General features: G+C 40.9%; 1 protein-coding gene across 2 annotated transcripts in view; it reads right to left on the bottom strand.

The window, feature by feature from the left end:
* LARGE2 (LARGE xylosyl- and glucuronyltransferase 2) overlaps positions 1–24665 on the bottom strand; it is a 44326-nt gene that overhangs the window by 17602 nt on the left and 2059 nt on the right. Inside the window, exons 1-3 of one of the 2 annotated variants that reach the window (XM_032226654.1) lie at positions 13287–13539; positions 1322–1467; positions 50–309 (exon numbers count right to left, since the gene is read on the bottom strand). In XM_032226654.1, coding sequence (XP_032082545.1) covers positions 50–309; positions 1322–1409 — 348 coding nt within the window. In that variant the 5' untranslated portion in view covers positions 1410–1467; positions 13287–13539. Of the gene's footprint in view, positions 1–49; positions 310–1321; positions 1468–13286; positions 13540–24665 lie in introns of those variants that run through there. The other variant, XM_032226662.1, reaches the window with a different exon arrangement.

Here is a 24665-nt window from a genome sequence, read left to right as displayed (position 1 = left end):
GAACAGGCAGTCCACAAGATGTCTTCGTAATGACATCTTTAACCTTTACCTCACACTTCTGAACCATCCTCTGTTTAAGGCACCCACTGTAGTTGCTCCTTCCCTCCTGCTCTTTGATGAACTGTGATCCCTGCTGGTTGAAGTCCATTCTCCCCAAGGTCTCCTCCTGTGCCTGAGAGTGGCTGAGCTTCAGCTTCAACTGTTGGTTTTCCTCTTCCATTTTTCGCACCTGGGATGCCAAGGCTTCACGGTCAAGGTACTGACTTGACTGTTCCCCAAAGCAAGGGGGCAGCATAAGGGAACATCCATCTGTAGAAGAAATCCCCAAAAATGTAAACGGGAGAATGGGAAGAACACTACATCTCTGACCACTGAGCCCCACCATGTCATGTCAGGAAACCAGAATAAGAAGCTTATCATATTTTTCAGAGTATAAATTTTTTAAAAAAAAAAGTTTTTGCACTCGGCAGACCTCCCAAAAGCTCTGCAAGCCTCATTTTTTGTGAAAAACGGGACATGGGGGAGGCAAAAACAAACAAAAAATGGCCTGTTTTCACAAAAATTGGCACTTTTTTTGCCAAAAACAGGGCATGCATAGCCTTTAGGAGGCTTCTAGAATGCTCCTGGGGGCTGGGGGGGGGAAAGCAAAAACGAGCAAAAAACACCCCACCTTTCGCTTGTTTTTGCCTTTCCCAGCCTTCAGGAGCACTTTGCAGGCCTCCCAAAGCCTCTGCACATTCATTTTTGTAAAGAGGCAGGGTTTCAGGAGGCCAAAAATGCTGTATTCAATGTATAAGACGCACCCAGATTTTCTTACTTTTTTTGGGGGGGGGGGGGAAGATACGTCTTATACTTCAAAAAATACGGTACTTGCAAATCACAGCAGGAGAAAATAATTTATTTAATTCATATAGATAAGTTAAAATTCCATATATTTTAAAATATTCTCTCCCCCCCCCACTGCTTTGTAATTTACCAGTTTCCTTACATTCCCTATAAGCTGTCTCTTTTTGTTATGTCTTAAAGACTTCCATGCTTAAACAAAATGGTGATTACCCCAAAGGCGGGGGGGGGGGGGGAGTATCAAACTGAATGGTCAAGGCAGTTGATAATCCACATCATGTGTTAAAAATACAGAAACTTTCTCTAGTCTGACATTTTAAAACTCTAGACTTGAAAAAAATCCGATCATTCCCAGCCAATGCATAAAAAAACAGGGCAGACTTTGTCCAAAGGTTTCAAATGCTACCATGGTCTATACTCGCCCACATCCTGGGCCCATTTTTAGGAAGCACCATCTCCCATTGCAACCCCAGATTACCCATAAAGAGGTAAAGCCATGAGATGAGGAAAACCAGAGTCACAGTGGCAAGCAGCAGCTTCAGCTTCACACGCCAAGGACACAGCATGATGGTAGCAAAGGTCAGGTGGGCAGATCCAGCCTCACTGGAGCCAGCATTCTCTAGCCTGCAAACATAAAGGAAGACATGGAGTGTTACCAGTATCCTTCCACCAAAGGAGTCTTCCTTAGTTCCAAAATGGATATGTGGACTTTCCAGAGCCCAGGCAAACAACAGTTGCTAAGACACCACTTTCACAAGAACAAGCATTCCGTATTTAGTTCTGATGAACGTGAATGCATCCCAACTCTACTGGCACCCAACACTGCTGCTTAATCTATTCAGAGACCAGGTGGTTTGAGTCACTGTCTCTTTCTCTCTCTTGCCAATAGCAGTTTCATTAACTCTCCAAATAGCCACATTTGCTTCATGCAGAGCCTGGGCTGATGGTCATCAAGACTGATAATATGGTTCACGATTAATGACAGCAACTGACAATCACAGTTATAGAACACCAGCAAGCATCTTTTGCCGCATCAGTCAGCTGGGAAGACAGTAAAGAAGCTTCTTCTTCTTCTTCTTCTTCTTCTTCTTCTTCTTCTTCTTCTTCTTCTTCTTCTTCTTCTTCTTCTTCTTCTTCCTCCTCCTCCTCCTCCTCCTCCTCCTCCTCCTCCTCCTCCTTCTTTCTTCTTCTTCTTTCTTCTTCTTCTCCTCCTCTTCCTCCTCCTCCTCCCCCCCCTTCCGAGTTTGTGGATAATGGCAAATTAAATCTGCAGGATGCAAGCAAAATCCTAATGAAAGGAAAGAGGGTGATACACACATCAGAAATTACTCTGAAAAAGTGTTTGGGATCTCAGACTGCCAAAGGATAGCACCTCTGCTATTCATCACATCAGACAGATTTTTTTCTAACTTCTGTACCAGAAATTCATGCAGCATTCAAGCAGACATATTTTTCTTCTTGAGCTGGTACAAAAGACTTGGGGAAAAAAAGATTCCTTGTCTTATAAAACATCAGAGAGGTGCTTTTGAAATCTGAACAACTCTAGAATGCAGCTCCTTTAAGAGCAACTGTCACCTGTTCTGGACATAATACTGTAAGAAACCTTATCAAAGATCAATAACCAATACAATTAAAATGCTGTTAAAAATAACACTCATCAATGGACAGAAATATATTTGATTGTTAGCTATTCTTTTTATTTATTTGAAGTCCTTATAACCTGCAGAGTCCTTGATGCTCTCTGAGCTTGTTTTCTTGCAGACATTTCATTACCAAACTAGGTAACATCATCAATGCTAATAGAGTGTGGGGTTTGCTCTCATTTTATATATTAGTGGCTTGTCTCTCAGTGTTGGTGGAAAGGGTCTTTGTAGTTCCTTGATTGAGCTGTTGTTTACTTGTTTGTCTGAGTTGATAGTTCTTTGATTGGGGTATTGTTTGCTTCTTGTTGGCATGATGTTAATCATGGTGTTAATCTCTGCTTATGTGAGTATTGATTGTTAGTGAGGAGGTGTTTTGGTCTTTTTGTTTCCTTTTTGAGAAAGAAGGGACACCTCAGAAACTATAACACTGGATCATAGCTTAAAAACTCCCATTTTTGGTAAGTCAGATATGTATTTCCTTTACATTGTTCATGAAAGATGCAAGTCAGTTTGTTCTAGCTACCAGTTTGTTCCCATGGCAGGGTGACAAAGTATGAATGTATATAATCCAATATGGGACACTTTCCTCTGACTTTGTTCCAAAGTTCAAATTTGGTTTTAAAAAGCACAGCCAATTCCATCATGCAATGATGCAAGAAAACCAAAAGAAACAGAAACGCAAGAGGGTGTAAACGTCAAGATCATCTTTTGTTTCTTTATCATGTATCAATGGCTGCCCACCACAAGAAAAGCAACTTTTTGTCCCTTAAATCAACAGCAATGGAAGAGATAAGTAGATTTCTTGAACAATCCATATGCTTACTTCAGTGTCTTAATATAGAACCGCTGCACAATTTTCGCTGTGCCAGAATTAGGTTGCATGACCCATAACTAACTCATGAGCAGTATCAATTCCAACCCTTTGACACACTGGCACTGGCCTAGCATCACAAGTGGCACTGGCTACAGGATAAGCCGTAATCTACGGTTGCCAATTTGAAAAAAAAAAAAAAGTATTACTGCTGCTTCCTATGGTTTCGGATCTGCAGACATTATCCTCATCCTTTAAAACCAGCATTGGTAGCTGCCTCCAGAAAAGTTAATTAGTTACATTAAAGTAAATCTACTACACCTTCTTAAAATTAGAATATTGAAGTCGCACTTAGGTTCAGATCAGAAGTATTTCCACGTTTACATTTTTTAAAAATAAAGCATTAAAAATCCAACTTTGGATGAAAAGACTGAACATGCTTTTATCATAACCCTTGTGTTAGCTGTTGTGTTGATGCTAAAAAAAAAAGGGATGGGGGCTGTGCTTTTGATGAATTTTGTGTATTTCAACAAGCTGGGTTTAAGAATGTGTTACATTTATGCTGTGATTGCACTTTGCCCCTTTATATTCTGCATTTGGTCTGGACCGTTCATACAAAATTGAACAGCCCACATGAAGGTTAAAAGATCAGAACATAGAACAGTGTTTCTCAACCTTGGTGACTTGAAGTCCACAGGACTTCAAGTTGCCAAGGTTGAGAAACACTGGCATAGAAGCTTTCACTTGAGTGACTTTGACCACAGAGAATGAAACCTGGCTACGGTGAACAAAATTGAGAAAAGTCAACACGATTGTTTTGCACATGGCAGAAAATGCTGCATTTCCAATGAAGCCGTTTAAGGTACTTTTAATTCACATTGCTTTCCTGATGATCTAACTCAAAGAAACCGAACACCTTTAAATCTCAGCCTGTTTCCACTTGGAGGGCTGCTTTCAATCCAGCAACATACAGTCAGCCCTCCCCCCACCATCTCCCCAAGGTATGCAGAGGAAGATTTTTGCATCTGCTTGAAGCCTGTGTGGCTGAATCTTGCCTGCAGCTGGATTGGAAGGGGATACACATGCAGAGCGAGAGGATGATGTAGGATTAAGGCTCCCGATGCTAGTAAAAAGACCCTCCCCAAAACGGGGAAGTTAAGAAAGTGACAATAGCAATAGCAATAGCAGTTTGACTTATATACCGCTTCATAGGGCTTTCAGCCCTCTCTAAGCGGTTTACAGAGTCAGCATATCGCCCCCATAGTCTGGGTCCTCATTTCATCCACCTCGGAAGGATGGAAGGCTGAGTCAACCTTGAGCCTGCAGATAACAGTCAGCTGAAGTGGCCTGCAGTACTGCACCCTAACCACTGCGCCACCTCGGCAAGGGAATTTTGTTTTTAGATCACATCCAGTTTTTACCTCTGGTTACACATTGATGCTATTTTTATTTTGTTGCTAGTGTTTTAATAACTTCAATAGTTTTTTAAATTTGTTTCTTGATAGATAGACGGCTATTATAACTGGCTGAAGGGTGGATGGCTGACATCTCAGAGGTGAGGAAGTCATTTAGAAGGTCCCCTCAGGTGCTCCAATACCTGTGCTCACTAGATGGCTTTGGAAGAGCCATTTTCTTTGAGTCCAAACTACCCGAGAGCGTCTTAAGGATGAAGTAACAGGTAGCCCATCTACATTGCTCAAATTCATTAGAGGAAAATATATGTCTCTGTCTCTGTCTGCCTCCCCTCCCTCTCCTCCCCTTCTCTGTCCAGTGCATGGGTGAGGAACTATGGCCCCTTTACAACCTGTGGACTTCAACTCCCAGAATTCTTCATCAGGAATTGTTGAGTTGAAAGTTGAAATCCAGAGGTTTTAAAGGGGCCATAGTTCCCCACCACTGCTCTAGAGATAGATGTCAGACACAAAAGCAAGAATGACACATGGCAATTCTTCCAAGCTGAGTTCTTTATTGTTTCACAGCTAGAGAGAAAAATCGTGCCAGATTGAGGACTCCGCTACCTGCATCTACAATATACTCTGTGAAATATTAAGGAGGGTCTGTCTTCACCCTCTTTCTCTCACACAAACTATCTGCACCGAGTTGCTTCTTACTCTTCTGGAATGCATCCCCTCCCTCCAGGGGATCCACCTCTTTTCTACATTCCATCACAGTACTAAACAAAGTAATTTCAAGGTGTGGTTGTCACATTTAAAGCTCTTCATGGCTTGGAAGCTACTTTTGGGGCCGTCTTTCTGCAGTTACTTTTTGCCATCTTAATCAATCCAGTAGGAGGGACATGGTTCAGGTACTGTTGGATAAGGAATGTCGGCTGGTAGGACCAAGAAGAAATGTATTTTCTACCGTGACACTTAACACTTTTGGACATCAGCCCCCTGAAGATCAGAGTCACCCTGTCCCTGATGGCCTTCCATAAGGCCTTGAAAACTTGATTTTGTGCCCGAACCTGAGGTCCTGACTGTGTGACAGAGCCCACCTCTAGATTATCTTGATAGTTATTTGGTGATGCCTGGCTGATATGGCTTTATTTTTTATATTCTATATTTTCTGTATTTTTTTTAATTTTACTATTTGCTAACTACAGTCCCATATGCAAGAAAAATCAAATAAATAAACTGCTGAAAATCACAAAACTCAGGCTTGGTCTCAAAGGATCCAATGAAGCGCTTAGAAGCCAAGGAGGTACAGTGGTTAATTCTCAACTCAGCTTACTTCACACAATTATTGTTTTGGGATAAAATGGAAACTTCCCTAAGTGAGGGTCTTGGAAGAAAGGTGAAATAGAAATAAAATACACAAATAATGCTATAATACTTAATACAGCTATGGTCAGGCCTGGAAGCCATTTTTTGCATTGGGCCTTCTCAATGATATAGGAAAATGGCAGGGGGGATTATATGGAGTATGGGAGATATATAGTCAAAATAACATTCCTTTCTCAGAGAGTCAAGGACATGTTGCCCTGCACCTGGAGGAGTGTGCCTGTGAGGCATCTCCAGTTGGGAAGGTGCCTGATTGGGCCATGTGACAGACATGTGGGTGCTGGGCAGGGACGTGGACATTCATTTGGGTGGGGAAAACCTAGAAGCTTTCAGATTCGGGTTTTCCCAGATGTGCAGATATGACATCTCTAATAAAATGGAATTTTGAGGAACTTCAAGCCTCAGAGTTTTCTTTTGTTGAAGGTATTACTTGGAACTTTGACATTAACCCGAATCTTGCCCAGCACCTACATGTCCATCACATGGCCCAATCAGGCACCGTCCCAACTGGAGATGCCTTCCAATCACACCCCTCCAGGTGCAGGGCAAGTCACCTTGACTCCCATACTCCATATAATCCCCCCTGCCATTTTTCCACAGCATTGAATGTGGCAGGCTGGAAGGCCCAATGCAAAAGATGGCTTCCAGGGCTGACAGCTATATTTGTTTTTGCCTATGTAACTAATGTTGGTTTATACATTTACCCCACTTTTCTATTTTAAAACACGCATGAGCTACATCATGTTTTCTGCTGAAAGAGAAAGAAACCAGTAATCTCTGAGTATCCAGGCAGTCATTAAATACTTGCATCAAGAAGTGATTCCCCCCCCCCCCACTTTCCTCCTGAATCCTTTTCATCTTGTGTGCTGTGACTTACTGCTGCTTAAAAGCAGGGATTATGTGTTTTTTTATTATTATTACTGCTGGCCTGTCTATCATTCTTTTCGCCTCCCGGATGAAGAGTAATTAAAGCTTTAAATAAGTAGCCATACTTTTCAAAATCATCCATGAAGTAGAAATGTAGGGAGTGGTCCAAAAATCCCCAATTGTTAACACAGAAATTCATCTACAGTATATATGCAGTCTAAGATCCATGTTTTATGATGATTTAGAAGCAGCGTTTCTCATATTTTCAGTTGGCTACATCTGATTTCTTTCCTTCACAACTAAACTAGCAAGTGTTAGACAGAAAGGCAAAAAATTATTGTGTACTATTTCTAGCTTAATGTCCCACTGTTTCACAAAACAAATCCTTAAGCCTTCAGCTGGTGTTAGTTAGTTTGGTCTCTTAATGACCAAAGGTAATTTTCAACCAGATCAAAGCTCCATTCAGACTAATGTGTCACTAGCTAAACCAAGTGGAAAGTGTATTATGAATGCCTGTTCCTTAATTTTCCTGCTTGCTACAATGAGAAGGCTTTAGTGTACTTTCCTTCCTATTTATATAGTGCCACTTGCCAAGAAGCCCCAGATAATCTCTTGTGATTCCATTTTATATTTTAGTGGCACAGATATATCCCGCACAAAGGAACTGAGAAAGCATCTGCAATGCTTTAAGAGGAAAAGGAGAAGAAACTAATAATTAAAGGATATACCAAAATTGCCCTAAACATTTGGAGAGACAACTATAAGAACCACACTTCTTTTTTTTTAAGAAGAATAAATCTACATTTTTGATTCATTGGACATGTCATTGCAGCTCTGGAAATTACCTGAAGATCAAAAGCAAGAAGAGCATACTGGAAAGGAGAATCATCTCCCATAAGCAACAATTCCCTCAGACCCATGGGTTCTATATTCCTCCTCCTTCGAGCAGTTCATTCATTCTCCTCCCCCCCCCTTTTATCTGTAGAGGGCTGAAGAGTGCCTGTTTGCTCTGTGTGTCTGAGGCCGAGGAGGAGGAGGAGAGAAGCAGCCAGGTTGAACGCTAGAAGACTTGCCCGAACTTTTCTGCTGGTTCTGTGGGCGTTGCTTGGTGAGCGTTGCTTGGTGGGCATGTCATGTGACTGAGTGGGCGTGGTCAACTCAATATCACTCACAGCAAGGTGCCACCCCAACTGGCCATAAGTGATGTCGAGTTGGCCACACCCACTCAGTCACATGAACCCCACCAAGCCACGCCCACAGAATTAGTAGTAAAAAGAAATTGAATCCCCCCCACTGCTGAAGACCCTTCACTTTTGAATACCAAGCATCTTAAAACCTCAATTATCACAAGATGGAAATAAGAAAGGGCTGGTTCTTCCTCCCTGCAATGATCAAAACTGCTGTTATTCAGGAAAAGTTCAGTCTTTCTTAGAAGCTTCTCCAGGGCTCATGTAGTTAAGGCCAAATCTCTCCAAAAGGAAAAAAAAATGCCTATTATAATTTTTGGCAAAATGCTAGTGTGTTCACCTATGAAGCTATGATTTCCTTTTAACTAGAATCCATTGAACAAGCCAGATTAGTCCTACGGATAAGCAAAATATTACAACTTGTCTTGTTTCATTTTCTCCCTTTTCTATCATTAGTAATCAGAAATTAGAGGAAAAAGCTTGAGAATCAATGCCTGTCGTGTTGCTTTTGCCTTGAGCCGCTGTGACTTGGACAAAATACAAATATAAACAAGGACTAAGCCAGAATTTGAACATCAACCAGATTACTAACCAGAATTTGGATATAAACCAGCCATTAGGATGGCTATGAACTAATATTTTAATCTCACTATGACCAGATAAAAACGATATCAGATACTTCTTAATGTACCCTTACCTTTGATTACTACCATCTATATATGCCTTTAACAAGAAAGAAGAGCAAACCATTAATGCAATAGCCCCCTCCAGAAGCTTCTCCTCTCCCACCCAAAAAAACCAAGGAGATATGCATCCATTGAACATGGCACTCAAAATGAAAACCTTCCAAAAAGAGAGCAAAGGATTTTCCATACCAGTCTTTTCTGACCTGATATTCCCTGAAATAGGGATTTCAACTTTCAAAATTATTTAGCTAATCTAACCCATTGTTAAGGACTTGATAAATTGGGAATGTTCTGACCTAGGCTTCCCAAGACCATGAAGCAAACTCCTGGTTCTGACAACAAACCCTTTTATTAATTTACTGTGAATTCTGCTCATTCACATCCAACAAAGTCTTTCAAGGGAGGATTTACAGTCACAGAACTTATCTGGCTTGGAGAGCTGACAGGTCGATGTCTGCAAAACTTGGCAAGGAGTGTCAGAGAGTCAGGCACCAATTAAACGAACTAACTGTCTTCTGCAAACTCCACTCCCTTTTCGCTCCTCTTTTATTTCTTCTGGGAGGGGCCATTCATCATCCACCTATGGCCTTATTCCCCTAGGCGACCCTTGTTCTTTACAGTCACAGACCTTATCTGGCTTGGAGAGCTGACAGGTCGATGCCTGCAAAACTTGGCAAGGAGTCTCAGAGAGTCACGAACCAATTAAGCAAACTAATTGTCTCCTACAAATTCCTTTAGGAGGGGCCATTCATCGTCCACCTGTGGCCTTGCTCCCAAGTTGACCCCTGTTCTTTAGTTGTTCCCTTCATCTGGCAACTCTGTGCATGTGCACACTGGGAACTTTTCATCTGCCTCACTATGTCTGACTCTGAAAGCAGCTGATAATTGGCATATGGCTCTGGCCCCCTCTCTGCCTCTGACACAGAGCCCTCATCAGAGGTTCTCCCAGACTCATGTTCCAACCTCCTCACTGTACGAATCTGCTGGGCCACAACAGGGAAGGATATTGAACAGCCCCTAGGCCAGAAGGTCTGCCTATAAAAAGAAAGCCATAATGTAAATTGTTAAGGGGGAAAAGTTCACAGAAAAAGGGAAAATCTGAATAGAAAATCACTGATGCATTAGTTCTCATGTAAATGTTGAACAACTGCTAGAAAACTGGGAATCCTGCCTATGTTCTGCATAACAGCTGGAGGCCATGCAGTAGCCTCTCCATTTAGTCATTGGGACTATTGACCTCTTCCATTCTGAGCACTTAGGCCTCTTGTTGCAAAGATCTTTCCATGAATCTCTAGCAAAGGAGAGGAAAAGAAAAGAAAAAAACATTGCCCGTGGCCCTGGAAACTACTTTCCACTGGGAATAAATAAATCTGCACCATTGCTTTCTTCAAGTTCTTTCCATTCTATTTATGGTGGAATGTTCTAACATAACTTATTTTAAAATGAAGCTGTTTTCTTTCCAAACCATTATAATGATTCTTTGATAAGGAACATTGCTCTGGCCTGCCAGCAGCCAGCAGAGCTGGCAACAGATTCGGACAATGAGGAAGTTGGGGAGGAACATGGGCCAGCCTCAGAGTCTGGGGAAGGTTCTGATGAGGGCTCTGTGTCAGAGGCAGAGACGGGGCCTGGGCCGTATGCCAGTTATCAGCTGCCTTCGGAGTTAGACATCAGTGAGGCAGACAAACAGCTGGAGCCTGTTCCCAGTGTGCACATGAGCAGTGTTGCCAGACGAAGGGAACAGCTAAAGAACAAGGGTCTCCTAGGGGAATAAGGCCACAGCTGGACAATGAATGGCCCCTCCCAGAAGAAATAAAAGAGGAGCGAAAGGGAAGTGGAGTTTGCAGGAGACAATTAGTTTGTTTAATTGGTTCCTGACTCTCTGAGACTCCTTGCCAAGTTTTGCAGATATTGGCCTGTCAGCTCTCCAAGCCAGATAAGACCTGTGACTGTAAATCCTCCCTTGAAAGACTTTGTTAGATGTGAATGAGCAGAATTCACTGTAAATTAATAAAAGTGGTTTTTGTCGGGACAAGGAGTTTGCGTCATTCTCTTGGGAAGCCTAGGTCAGAACAAACATTACAGAGCGGCTGCTCATCCAAATAGCGAAGCCCAGCCCACAGCAAATACGTTACTGTAACAAATGTAACAGGTGAATTAAACTGGCTTGCAGAGTTTACTGGATACCGATGCAAGCTAAACGTATGGAAAACAACAAAGCTTTTCTGTAGCAGTGGCCTTGGATTTAGATCAAGTCACAAATGTATTTCCTTCACTTATTTCAGAATAGCAGTTCCTAAACAAACAAAACAGTTGCCAGTGAGAGACGCTACTTCCACTCCCCATCCAACCTTTTCAGCTGCTGACTTTTTCCTTACCATATAACTATTTGAAGCATTGTTTCCCTGATTTTGCCTGTATTTACAACATGATATCCAAACGTCATCTGACCAATTAAGCTGCAGCTTGTGAAAGCTTTCTTTCTTCTACTGGTATCTATCTGTCCGTCCGTCTATGCGTCAGTCCATCCATCATCTATCACATTTTGGAATTACTAATCTGCCTCACAGAGGGTCTTTGGACAGGTGTCCATTAAAATATTAACACATAAAGATGGTATAAAAAAGTTAAAATTTAAAAAGAGTAAGGATGATTAAAACAATGTTAAAAAAAATGAATTAAAAGGCAAAGGGTGGGCTTTCAGGGTGTTAACCAGCCTCAAAGCTGCATGCTTTTTCTGTGTTCTTTGACCAAGGCTGCCGAGCCATTATTTCCACACCTTTTATCTTATGCCTTTTCAATAAAATTCGTTAATATGACAAGGTGCAGGTGCTACCAGACTCTTCCTGTTTTTAAATGGATCACAGTAGGCTTATAGATAACATTGGGAAAGTCACGCTTATCAGTACAGACAATAGAGGACAAAAAGCCACCTTAAGGTATTGGGCAATAAAATTTCAACCTTTGCAGTGGGAGTCTGTCTAAAGGGCTGATTGTGAAAGCCTGATTTAAAAGGGAAAAGGAGAAAGGAGAGAGAGGAAAACAAGCTAACTCAGCCGCCTATTTTTAAATGGATTTTCTAACGAACTGCTAATCTGGAAATAATTTAGAATAAACAGGAGTGGGGCTGTCAACAAAGCCTTATGCTGCCCTCACATTCCCATTAACTCCCATGTTGAAAGAACATTCTGCTTGTTGCCAGATGTTTTCTTGATAAAACCCAAATGGTTCCCAGGGCTTATCAGAAAGACTTTTCAATCAACCTTCCTGGATAGTGCAGTGTAAAAGAGACTATCTTTTGGAAATCCAACTTTCACTCTCAGGGGCCATCTGAGGACCACCTTCTGAGCTTGGAGCCAATTGGGTCAAATCTAGTTAGTGCTTGGATGGCTGACTGTCAGGAAATCCCAGAGATGTAGGTTAGTTTGGGGAATTGGAGGTGGGGGGAAGACACATAAAAGAGACAATGCAAACCAATTATATACTGTTGCAAAAATAAAGGCTACCCAGATGTTTCCATAAAATGAACAAAAGAGGAGCTTAACTGAAGAAAAGTTTACCTCCCCCCCCCCCCCCCAATGGTTCCAGAATTAAGAAATGTCCACCCTTGGGAGATGCACTTTCTTTTAGAAAATGAGTTAAGACACAGCTTTTTAATAAGCATTTTATAAAAAGCAGATTTTTAAAAAATGGAATGTGTTTTAGGGTTCTACTTGTTTTTGTTTCTTCTTATTTTGGGCTGAATTTTATATTATACTGTATAAATTTTAATTTATTATTATTATTATTATTATTATTATTATTATTAATTATTATTATTATTATAAAAAAGAACCTGGTGCCTGTCTTTAACTACCCAAATCCTCCTTCTGGGAAGGAAAACAGGTCATATATCCAATAAATGAATAATGCAGTCTTGTTTTCCGGTGGCCGTATGTTCAGGTCCTCCCCAAGATGACCATAGACCAGCCGGCAGATCTCCCTATATTTTAGTGCGGCTCCATATGCCCGATCTTAAGTTTAAGAAAGCCATTTGTTCCCTCCCCGCAAGATTGAAAGGTCGTCAGTAGGACGTCCCCAGAACTAGGTCTCTACGTGTCCTTCACGGACTAATAAACAACATCGCCGTTCAAATACAGTAGAGGCAAGTATTCGCCACGCGCCCCGAGAACTTATTTCTCAGCAAAAACAAAGGAAGAAAGTTTTATTTCGCCTTGGGGACGAATCGAATCTCGACCGCGGCTTCAGCAGACTAGCAGAGAAACAATTCGAGAACAGCTCTGCCCAAGCTGGCCTCCCCAGATAGGGACGTGGTATAACCACCATGCCCTCGCGAAATCACGCAAACCAACTGCAACCACCAGCCTGCAACGCGCTTAAACGCAGGACAGGATCCACCAATGTTGTAATTCACAGGACCTTTTCTGGACCTCCCCGCCCACCCACCCCCAAACCCCTCTTCTTCACACCTGCTGCTAACTTCGGTCCGGGTGATCTTGCGTGCCTCTTCTGAACTTTGCGCGCAGCCGACAGCGCTGCAGCTGCCTAGTCTGGATCGCTTCCCTCGATCTTTGGGATCGGCGCGCGACCGTATTTGCTAGCGCCGGGATCCTCTCCGGAAGGAGGACAAAAGCGAATAAAGAAAACGTTGCCTTCACTTTCTATCGGCTCCAAGAACTCCCGGGTCCTTTGCCAATCGGCCAGGGCAAAAGACCTCCGTCTGTCCCGCCTCTTATGTATACCGTGTTCCCTCCCCCTCCTCCCCCATCTACCTTGACTCCGAGCCTTTCCTTCCCACGAAACGAGCTTTCCCCCTCGGAGCGGCGGATGCCCTTTCCCAAAGGCTGACGCACCGCGAAAAGCGAGGAAGAGTGCTCCCCCCACCCCAACCTTCAGAAGACCAACGTGTCCCTGGAAAAAAAAAAAGGAGGGGGGAAATTGCGTGGTCCCAGAGGCCGAGAGGTTCGCCCTTAATTTGGTGTAGCCTTCCTTGGGGTCCTGACGCGGCCCCTCCTAACCGCACGGGGTGGGGGCGAATCTCGAGAGCCCACCCCGTGTAGCTCTCCTTTGCAGCTCCTTCCACCGGAGGGCCTTTGAACGCTTCAGGGGCACGTGCCTGGGACTCTCGGTTTCTTCTCACCATTTTGGAATGCGTGTTTTACTTTTCCCTCCAGGGCGCGATTGTATATATATATATAAAAGGTGACACAACTCCCTGCATGCCTTGTTTAGTAGTTTGTAAATCCCAGGAGTTCTGTGAGATTGAGATTAACGTCTGGAGAAAGGGAGGAAAAGCAAGAGGCAGAAGCGCCCCCTTAATCAGGAGTGGGCTAGGTTGAAAGGGGGCTTAGCAAAGGCCTGCTGGAATGCCAATTATGCGGAGGCTGCTTGTACCTGCAGCTGCGTCCCTCCTCAAGGCCCCTGAAGAGAGAGGCTCCTAGGGATTCCCGAAGGCACAGGCAACATTTTGGAAGTGTGCTAGAGAGGCAAGTCAATGTGAGCACTTTTCGTGGGTGGGCAAGTGCAGACCAGCCTGCTTTATTCCTCCATCCCTGCCAGGCACGTCTGGACTTGTGCAAGCATTGGGTAGGCAGAAAATCTGCCCTGAAGCCACATTTTTCCCCACTGCAAAACTAGGAGAGATCCTTTGGGAGTGACAACTAATTCCCTCTGCACTTCCTTCTTTTAATGGCTATAAAGGGTGGGGTGGCTTCCCAGCAAAACTGTGCCAGGCTTTTCTACAGTTATTGCTTTAAGAAAGCCTTCTTCTGAAGCAAGGTATCTACTTAAAGCAAGCTTCGTTTGGGTGAACTGTGTTTTTGATTAAATGTGGGAAGTTGGGTCTGAAGGGAGTCGGAAACTATATTAGCCTTGCAGTATCAAAGGGCTCTCTCAAAGGGCCTTTAGTAATCCTCCCCACCCCAATGGATTCCCACCAGTACTGTAATAAGAATTTCACACTGGCCTCTCAATAATTGCTGTCCTTCTGCTTCTGGAGTTCCTACTTCATGGCTTGTGATGTTGTTCTCCACAGATGTATTCAATCCCACTTTTAAAATCACCTTGCGTTAGCGCCATAACATATTCCAAAACAATGTGTACATGAGCTATGCATTGTTTTATTTATCTGGAATCTTCCTCAACTCATTTGTAACAAACAAATTCCATATGTAGCAATCCATACAACTGTCTTTATAATTGCCAAAAGTAAAATTTCACTTAAAGACAAAACACACATTAACTCAACAAGAGAGGCCTACTCCTATTTCTACATCTGCATAATGTTATTCCTAAGTACCACAATATGTGCAATTTACTTTTTCCAGATAGCTGCCTTATATTTGACCAGTGATTTCATTAAGAAATCTACTACAGTCCCCATTACTTTAATTAATCACTGCCAGCTAAAAACACAAGAAGAGGGGGGGGAGGCTTATGCCTTTTTATTAACTTGATGTTACATTAATTTATGTTAAGTTGATATAGCAATAGCACTTAACTTATATAACGCTTTACAGTGGTTTACAGCCCTCTCTAAGCGGTTTACAGAGTCACATTGTAATAAAAATTTCCTCAATTTGAAAAATCACAGCTCTTCAGTGTTCCTTTTTGTTTTAATTTGAAATTGCTACCTTGTTAGCTAGTCATTTCTCTCACCTGAAACTCCTGACCATGTACAAGGCCAGCCTTTTATTTTATGCCCCTTAACTGTCCAAATTAGTCCATTCCCCCAAAGATGTTGTGGTTTGTCAGTTATTGATCAAGAAGACACAATTTCTTTGTACTCTTGTTTTATTATATTTGGTATTGCTTGACTATTATTGCTTGTTTTCATTTTTTATTCTTGCTTTTATTAATATTAAGGAGATAAAATTCTACTTTAGAAAGAAACAGAGGCTTGGGACCATCTTTGGTAGATAAAAAACAACAGGAGGCCATAGAAACTGCAAGCCCAACTGCTGTGCAACAAACAATGCTGTCACACCAATGGTAAGATGCAACAGGCAGCAGAACTGAGTTTTGGTTATAGAAGAAAGGATGGGAAGCATCTCACCATTTGTTCCAAACAACTGGCCCAACCCTGTTGAAATATTTCATCTACCAAAACAGAGTATCATTACAGGCCAATTCCCCACCCACCTATTATTTAAATCTTCTATGGTGGGGTAGTGCAGATAGAGGACTAAAAAGACAGATAACATCACACAATGTAACTTTTTCTTTCATTATGACTTTATTCTCCATTGAAGGCATTCAGCTCTTCCCTACAATGATACAATTCTATAACATCCCACTGAAATATTTTTAAGTCCAGATTCCAGAAAAAAATATGTCTGACACCCCAGCACAGAGATTAGAGGGTTATGATGCCATTTGCCAATGGTGGAAAACCCTGAATAGGATTTGTGGCTTGTATATTATCTGTCAAGACATTTGTTTAAATGGGGCAGAGTATCCTTCCCTGAATGTAACTTTGAGGCTCCTCATTAGACACTGGATCACATAGTGACTATTTGCCACTTGAGAGCAGGAGGAAAAGCAGATTTTCTTCAACTAACAAATATGGCACTTAATTGGATAAATGGCCCAGATATCAATTTATAGAACACTTGCTCCATTTGCATGAAGCCACGTATTTTAAAATGTAACCTGTAACTTACATATAACTTGATTTCCTCATACCTTACAAAATTGACTACATATTTCTATCTCACCATATATATATATTTTACTACTGTTAACTATGTACTTTATGCCATAGGCTAAATAAATAAATAAATCAGAGGTGCGTGCTTATGATCTTACTTCGGCTTTTCTTTTCTTTTCTTTACAGATCTGTGAAGGCCAGTTACTTTTTCATCATTGTTGCAACATTGTTTCATCATTGTTGCTAAGTATGGACTATTTATACTATCTTTTTTTCTTCAGGACTTTTCATTTCCGGATGCTTCATATAAAACAGAAAACTCTATGATCTAGACCTGGAGGTATAAAATAAACAGCCCAGATAAAGGAGGCTTATGTTTCCCCAATCCTGTATTTTCAATTGTGACAATTGCTTCTCTTTCCTTACAAGACGACTTAATCTTTCCCTTCATGTTTCCAGGCTTTGAGCAATGTTCCTCTGCAGTTCCTTGCTTGCTTTGGACAAATATTGGTAACAATATGGTTGGAGGCTTCCTAGTAAGGGTATTCTTTGTTAACCAGTTTACCACGAGAAGGATGTGAATCAGTTCATTCTATCTTGCCTCCCTAAAGCTAACATCCTCTTATACTATGTACTTTATATATTCTTCTGAGAATAGCTGGCCAAAAAAAAAACCCTGTAACTTTCTGTCACTTTTTTAAAATTCTAGCTTCTGTTTGTCCTTAACTATTACATTGCATTCTGTTTTGTTCACATATCCAGAACAGTGCTGTTTGAAGTATTCACTTCCTTAAAACATTTTGATTAACTTCAATTCTTTGTCAAATTACGCCAGTAATATACGCAACAACCAACAGCACCTAACCAACGTCATCTGATCTTGGAATCAAAGCAGCTCATCTCTGGTTAATACCAGGATTTTTGGGGGGTGGGATGGAGAAATATCTGGAAATATCACAACTGTAAACAAGTCTGGGAAATTTTTTAAAAAATCCAGAGGACAGTGGAAAAAAGGCAGTGCCAGAAAACGTACTTGTCTTTAGGGAGACTTTACTTTTTATTTGTCAAATTAGTTAACATCAAGCAGTTGCCCTGTTGCCTTAACATAACATGTGTTTTCATTGAAAAACTAGAAGTCTAGAAGTTTTTTATTTGCCTAACACATTGTTTCACACGGGAGACCAAGAGGAAATCTCAGAGCTATATGCTAAATCAGAAAACTGAAAAAAACATGAAGGAATGAGAGCACTTACTTATCATTGCCAAAAATTACATGGATATATTTAGAAAGTGTCTAGGTGTCAAGCTTAACTTGAAGTATTAAACCAGAGGTCAGCAACCTTAAACACTCAAAGAGCCACAAAAGTCCTAAACAGAAGCCCCCCCCCCTCATTCAATTCTGGAGCCAACTGGAAGTCTGGTTCCCCCACCATAGAATCTCCTCCTAGTGTGGCATCCTTTTTCCTTTACCTGTCCTATCAATTGCAGAGCTGACTGGCAACAGGGAGTCTCAGCAGAGGGATGAAAGAGCCATGGGTTGCTGACCCCTAGATTAAACTAATAAAATCTATAGAGATTACAGCATTTAACTGTTTCACTTTTCTTTAAGTGAAAATGCAGTTATTCTGAGAAATGTTGATGCAGGACAAAAATTCAGAATGGCATTGGCTTCCTGTGCAATGACTTGAAGTTGTTTTACTTCACCCAGACTGAACACAGCAATGGCTCCCTTTTTTTAATGGTCCTGAGACCTCCTTCATTTCCACTCCAAGGACCCAGCCATCTCATGTAAATTTTATTTTAAATGCAAAATAAAAGTTTTCAATGGGAGAGAGGCATAGATACACACAAATTTGCTGAGAACATGTAACGTAAACTGAGACATAAAATCCATAAAGCCTAAATAAATAATCTCTACAGGTAGCCCTCATTTAGTAGCCACATTCAGGACTGGCAACTCTGTCACTAAATGCCAGTGTTGTAAAGTGAAATGTCATGTGATTATGAAATATGTCATTTCTATTGCAGTTGTTAAGGAAATCACTAAGTCAATTACGTGAGACATAAATTTGTGGTAGCGGTTCTACATAAATAATCAAAGAAAAGGAGATGTCTGTAGCTGCACCATCTAACTTTTATCTCTGCTCAAGCCCTAGGATTCCTCTGCATCTGTTCCCATAAAGATTTTAGTCAGCCCCCTATGCAAGTAATTGTTCAGCATGGGCACACTTGGCAGGCATGGATTCCCCATTATTTTGGGTTAATGACTAAACTGGCAACTACAGAGATCAGGGCTTTTGCAAAGCTATCTGACATTGCTTGAGGCTCTGTTGATGTCACACTCTTTCAGGATCTCTCCTGGGCATGGATAGTCTGCCCTCTTCCACTACATCCAGTTCCTTTACCCCTTAATCATTCTTTCTGCCTTCAGGGAAAAACAAACCAACCAACCAACCTTATACTCTTCAGGAAGATGACCTTAAATAGCTCACTTAAAAAAAGAAAAAAAGGAACATAGGCTAACTATCCAATTACACAAACATACAGCAGCAACATTCCAAAATGCTGCTCAGGGTGGGAATTTTGTTTGGGGAAGTGATCTCAAAGGCACCACGGCAATTGTTTAAATAACACAAACCTGGGGCTCACTCCTTAAGAAATAATGCAGAGATGTCACCTTGGAATGCAGTGTTCCAAGCTGTTAAAGAGATTGTGCTGATAACCTGATACCAGGGCAAAGACAGATAGCAGGCACAGTTGGTGTTTCTTTGGCACAAATACACCATGTAGCGAATGCCACCCACACACCACAGATCCTTGCTGGGAAGAGTTATTTCTGGTCCTGTAGTATCCTAGCAATTCACAAGTCTCCTTTTTGGTCTAAAGAGAAGCAACACACTAAAAATAGGGAAATCTCTGTGAAGAAAGGTAACTGAAACAATTTGCCCAACTTGCTTTCCATTTCTTTTCATAGCAAGAATATCAGGTGTTTCAGAGAAATGTATTTGTAACTCCCCCTCTCTTTGTTTGTTTGTTTGTATGTATGTATGTACATATACAACAAATTTTAAAATAAAAAAAATAGTCTTTTATGGAACTAGGTTCCTCATATCTAAAACATGGCACTATCCTCATAGCTCACCCTCCCAAACACATATGCATGTAGAAGTTTACATGTAAAATTGTTATGAGCCACTGGGATCAAGTAGACAAAAAATTGCAGTATATGATTAAGAAAGCCCATGTCTATAAATGAAGCATTGAAACGTATTGGAGAAAAGGCCATGTTTTTAACTGTATATACTCTGTGTGTGTGTGTGTGTGTGTGTGTGTGTATGTGTGTATGTATGCCCTCTTCTAGGAGTATGGTATGTCACCATACTTCCTAGTGGAGTACTTCCTTTGTGTGGCTGCTCCAATATCACACTTTTTAATGATTTACTTCAGTGTCTTCTCTCCCCCATGCAAAATATAATGAGTAGGAGGATGTTTTCCTTGAATCTCATTGAGATCAGCATAAATTCCTCTCTGCAGAAGTTTCTGGTATAAGCAAAAGTTAAACCACCATGCTGTATTCTGGCAATCTTTTGGCATTCCTGGTGCAACCCAGGTCAGGCTTCCAGATTGAAAGGCTGACGCACAGAAGGCAACTGCTCAATCTGTTATCTAATTATGATTTTGCCTGTGATCTTATTGGTGAGTATTTCATACAATGAACAAAAAAAAAAAAAAAACAGAATTCTGCACTTACCTGTTATTTGCTGATAAGAGAGAAGGATATTTCTAGTGCTGGCAGCAGGGGAATAATACAGTAACCTCAGATCATACTCAAACGAAATACTAAAATTAGTGGCAATTCAAAATACATTAGGGAACCTTGGGCTATAGTGTGTTTACTGTCAGGGGATAAACAACAATAATTGTACTCTGCAATTCTTGCTCCAGTCAATAACAATTCTAACTGAATAAACGGGATAATCTTGTGCTCAAGATGGCAATTCTGCTTGAAGGCCAGCCCCAAGAGCATCCTTCAGCAATTTTCAGAGACTTACTAGAACATTACAACCTAAGCTAAAACCATGTCACTAAAGAAGCCCAGCATCTAAAGGAAGAGAGATTGCCGCTGGTTTTAACCTCTCTCTCTTTCCTTCAATTCTGAAATAATAAAGGGATCAAAATGTCTTCAACAACTTTCTCTCTCCTGGATCAATCCTCCTTTTAGGCGCTTTTCTTCCTGGATTCCTTTTGTTTCAAAGTTCAATAGAGGGGGGGGGGAGGAAAGGTCTTGACAAATCCCATCAAGGCTCACAGAAAGAAAGAAGAAAAGGGGGGGGGAACAGGATGCCTGCAGCAAACATGCCAGATCCTGCACTAATGAGAGCTAAAGAGGCACCTAAGGAAAACAGGCAACCACAATTTTAAAGGAAGGACTCAGAGAAAGGGAATTATTCACTGGCAGTAGAATGAAAAACTGCAGAACCAGAATTTCCCATTCAAAAATCTGGCAAATATCAAATCCTCCCCAATTCAGAACTGAGCTCCTAATTCTTTTATCCCAAGGGAGGCAACCAAGAAGTCAACAACAGACAACATCTGGCTACTGGAATTTGCAGCTGAAAGGCTTTTGTGGCCTTTACAATAGCTAGGCAAGCAAGCACACATATAGGAGGGATGGAGTTAGAGGCTCCTCTTCCTTAATGTTGCCAAGATCCCATCCCAATTTTTTTTTGAAGTTGTCTCACTCACTGCTTTATGACCAGATCCAACTCTGCTAGATTTTATAGCCAAAATGCATTACTTTGGGGGTGAAATCATTTCATTGCAACTACCTTTGATTACTGAAATTCAAAGCTTTTATAATAATTTAAAAAACAGATACTACAAATTTAAGGATGCCCATCTTTACTTTAGGTAAGGATCACAATCTTCCTACAGAAAAATGCTGAATATACCAATAGCCTATTTAGGCAGAGAAGGAGCTTTCTTACTCAAGCTCCTTTCCAATATTTCCATCCAACTTACTTCCTGAAATACATTTTCGCCTCCTAATGCCCTGTTATTTTGCTGGATAGTGTCCCCTAATCCCCAGCTACTGGTAGTAGGGATGTGCAGATTGAATGTGTTTTTAAAGATCTCACACAATTTAATTGGCTTGAATTTTTATTCATTATCATACATCAGTGATACCAACTTTCAAGTAGTCCAGTAAATTGTATACAATGGGGAAACCAGTCAGCTCCTGGTATTGCAAGGAATTGCTTCTGAAAAAGCCAGTAGGGAAGTAACTGAAATAAGAGTATACGGTATTTCCCATATTGAATGTTACTCAACATTGACAGGAGCAGACTAGCATTCCTGTAATAGCCGCAGGCAAACAAGGCAACTGATTTTGTTATATCACTTAAATCATCCAACTATAACACAAAAGTTGTACTGAAAACCTGCCAAATACTTACATTTGTAACTCATATTTTTGTCAAATTTATCACTATAGAAAAGTGCTTTCAAAAATATTTTGTTCTTTAACACAAATGAAAATGTAAGTGAAGTAAAATATTTAAATTATGTAGTAAAAATTTGTAAAGTCTTGTGTAATTCAGAAGTCTAATGTTTAGTCTCAAAATAATTTTATCCATTCACTCGCAGAAGCCTCTAACTTTTTTTATTCAAGCAGGATTCATAAAATTTAAGGAAGTTTATCAATAATGTTTTTGTTAATAAACTCAACAATTATTCCAGCTATCATTGTGCCATTCAGTAATTTCCAAAAATCTGCAGCACCATGCAAAATTTACAATGAAATTCTTTGTTTCACAAATCCTCTGAATCATTTATACTGTATTATGGCTGGTATATGGATTAAACCTTGCAGCTGATTTAAGGATCCCATCTTGGTTTAGCTGCTGGAATTAAAAAGATGACCTACAATCTATCAAATTGAAATTAATAGCTATTGGCTTTGGAAAGCCAAATAATTGCTCCATATGCCTGAAAACTGCCACAACAGCAAAACCTATCTACTAATTCATATGCTTTTTCAGAATAATTTGGCATTTTGGATCTTAAAGGGAACAGAATCTCTACTGCTTCTTGTTCAAGTCAAGAATATAAGTTAAGCAGTTAAAGAATGGGACAGGCATGAATGAGGGAAGGTCCCTGCAATGCCTGCAGAGGCAATGGAGTGCAGAACAACCAAAAGGGCAGGGATGGAAGGTGGAAAGATAGGCAGATGGGTGGGAGTTGAAGCGCCCCAGGTGCCCGGATTTTGATCTGTGGGAACCGGGTGCAGCAACCATTTAGCATGGCTGTAACTTTGAACTGTCATCAAATGAATGATTATTAACTGCTTGTAGCCTAACAAGAGAACTAGGAGACCACCTGAACAATATAATTTGGAGCACAGAAAATTCACCTTGCTCCCCCATTTTGGGATCCCCAATTGGGCTTACACATTTTTGGGCCCAGTTTGATTGATTACTGGCAATGCCAGAAATCACTCAGGGATTGGGGGAATCAGGGAATCTAAGGGATCATGCATGGCCAATGGGTGGCAAAGATGGAAAGAGTACAATACAAGATTTTCTTTCCTCATCCATTTAGGCTGTTCTTGCTTTAAACTGCTGGCATAGATGACTGGCATTTGGATGAGAAGGTATGTTTGACCTTTCTTTTAGTTGCCAGTTCTTTGGAAAAGACCTTTAGGTTTCTAAATGTCTAATGTCAGGTACTGGTAAGATTAAGCCCAAATACCCTGCAGCAGCCTGCTAATTCACCATTGCAAGCCAATCCTACACTCCCACAAATATGAGGTCGGGAGGAAGAATTCATATACAGTCTACAGGTAAAGCTTTAATATTTCTCATAAATCTATTTTTTTCTGAATTATCAGCATCAGCCCATTATAAACATACAAGGGTAGATGTTTATTATCACATTAGCTGCAACCCCACAGATATTCACAAAAAGAATGTAACCCTCAGGCCCAGCTTTCTAGTAAATTGCTCACAGCAGTCCTATTCAGCAGGATAAATTGCAGCTGTACTACAGAGTTGCTGACAAGAAAACAAGTTGCACTAATGGAAAGAACCCTCACCTGGAACTGCAGAGTCATCCTGGGCTTGGAAATGTCATCTCTTGTACATTACCATTGATTACACAATTTCTGAAATGATTGAAAGCTTCTGTAACCAGTACTTGTGGGGCACATGGCCAGCAGAAGTATGGGATATACTTCAGAGATATACATAGCAATTTGACAGTCCTCTTCATTTTTGACGCTTCTATAAACAATCTTCATCAAAGGCATAATACCACTAATAACACAGCCCTTCTTTGTTCCCCTGTTCTGTACTGCAGGCCTCACTGGATTATTTCCCAGTTAGTTGCAAAACAAAAGCAAATCAAGCCAGGTCCTACTACTATAATCTATTGCCAAATAATATTTTAAACTCAACATAGGCTTAAATTTCTAAGTTGACATCAAAGAGGTGGATTAAAAATGATACTTGAGAATATAATTGCTGATAAATCCAGGATGGATGTTTATTAAATATGGTAAATGAAATTGCAGCCTTCCATAAATGGTATCCTCTTGAAATTGGGTACTGCAAATCCTATTGTTCCCAGCTGGCTGGAAAACATAGGAGGTGTGGTTAAATTTAACAGTTCTTTATGCTGATTTCTTGCAAAAGCAGCCATTTCTTATTCCAACAGTCTGTTGGGTGAAGAAATAGAGAATGGCGGTGCCATTACCCAGAAATGTAGGAAATGTAGGATATCTGTGGGCAGAAAATTTCAGTGACCTTTTTCAGTTGGGTTTCAGCCTCAGTACAGAACTCATTGCACTTCTTGATCTCTTGGTGGCCTTTTATGCCACAAATCATGATATCATTCTGGTTGGCTCGGGAGTGGTGAGCATACCGTATTATTGCAGTTATTATTCTTTCTTCCTTTATCACCAATTTCATTTGGTGCTGATTTGGAAGAAGATACACAGCCCAACACTTGTGGTGTAATCTTTCAGCTTTCTTCTCCTCTTCCTACTGCTATGTAACATCTATATGAAGCCGTTGGTTAAGGTCACCTACAAACATAGGGTTAGGGATTGTCGGTATGCTGATGATAACCAGCTTTAGATATCAATCCTAGGCTGACCAAGCAATGCGATATCTTAGTACCTTGAGTGTGGGTGAATCTGGAT

The sequence above is a fragment of the Thamnophis elegans genome, chromosome 1, assembly GCF_009769535.1.
Source record: "Thamnophis elegans isolate rThaEle1 chromosome 1, rThaEle1.pri, whole genome shotgun sequence".
Taxonomy (NCBI): Eukaryota; Metazoa; Chordata; class Lepidosauria; order Squamata; family Colubridae; genus Thamnophis; species Thamnophis elegans.
This window is presented reverse-complemented; position numbering and strand designations above follow the sequence as displayed.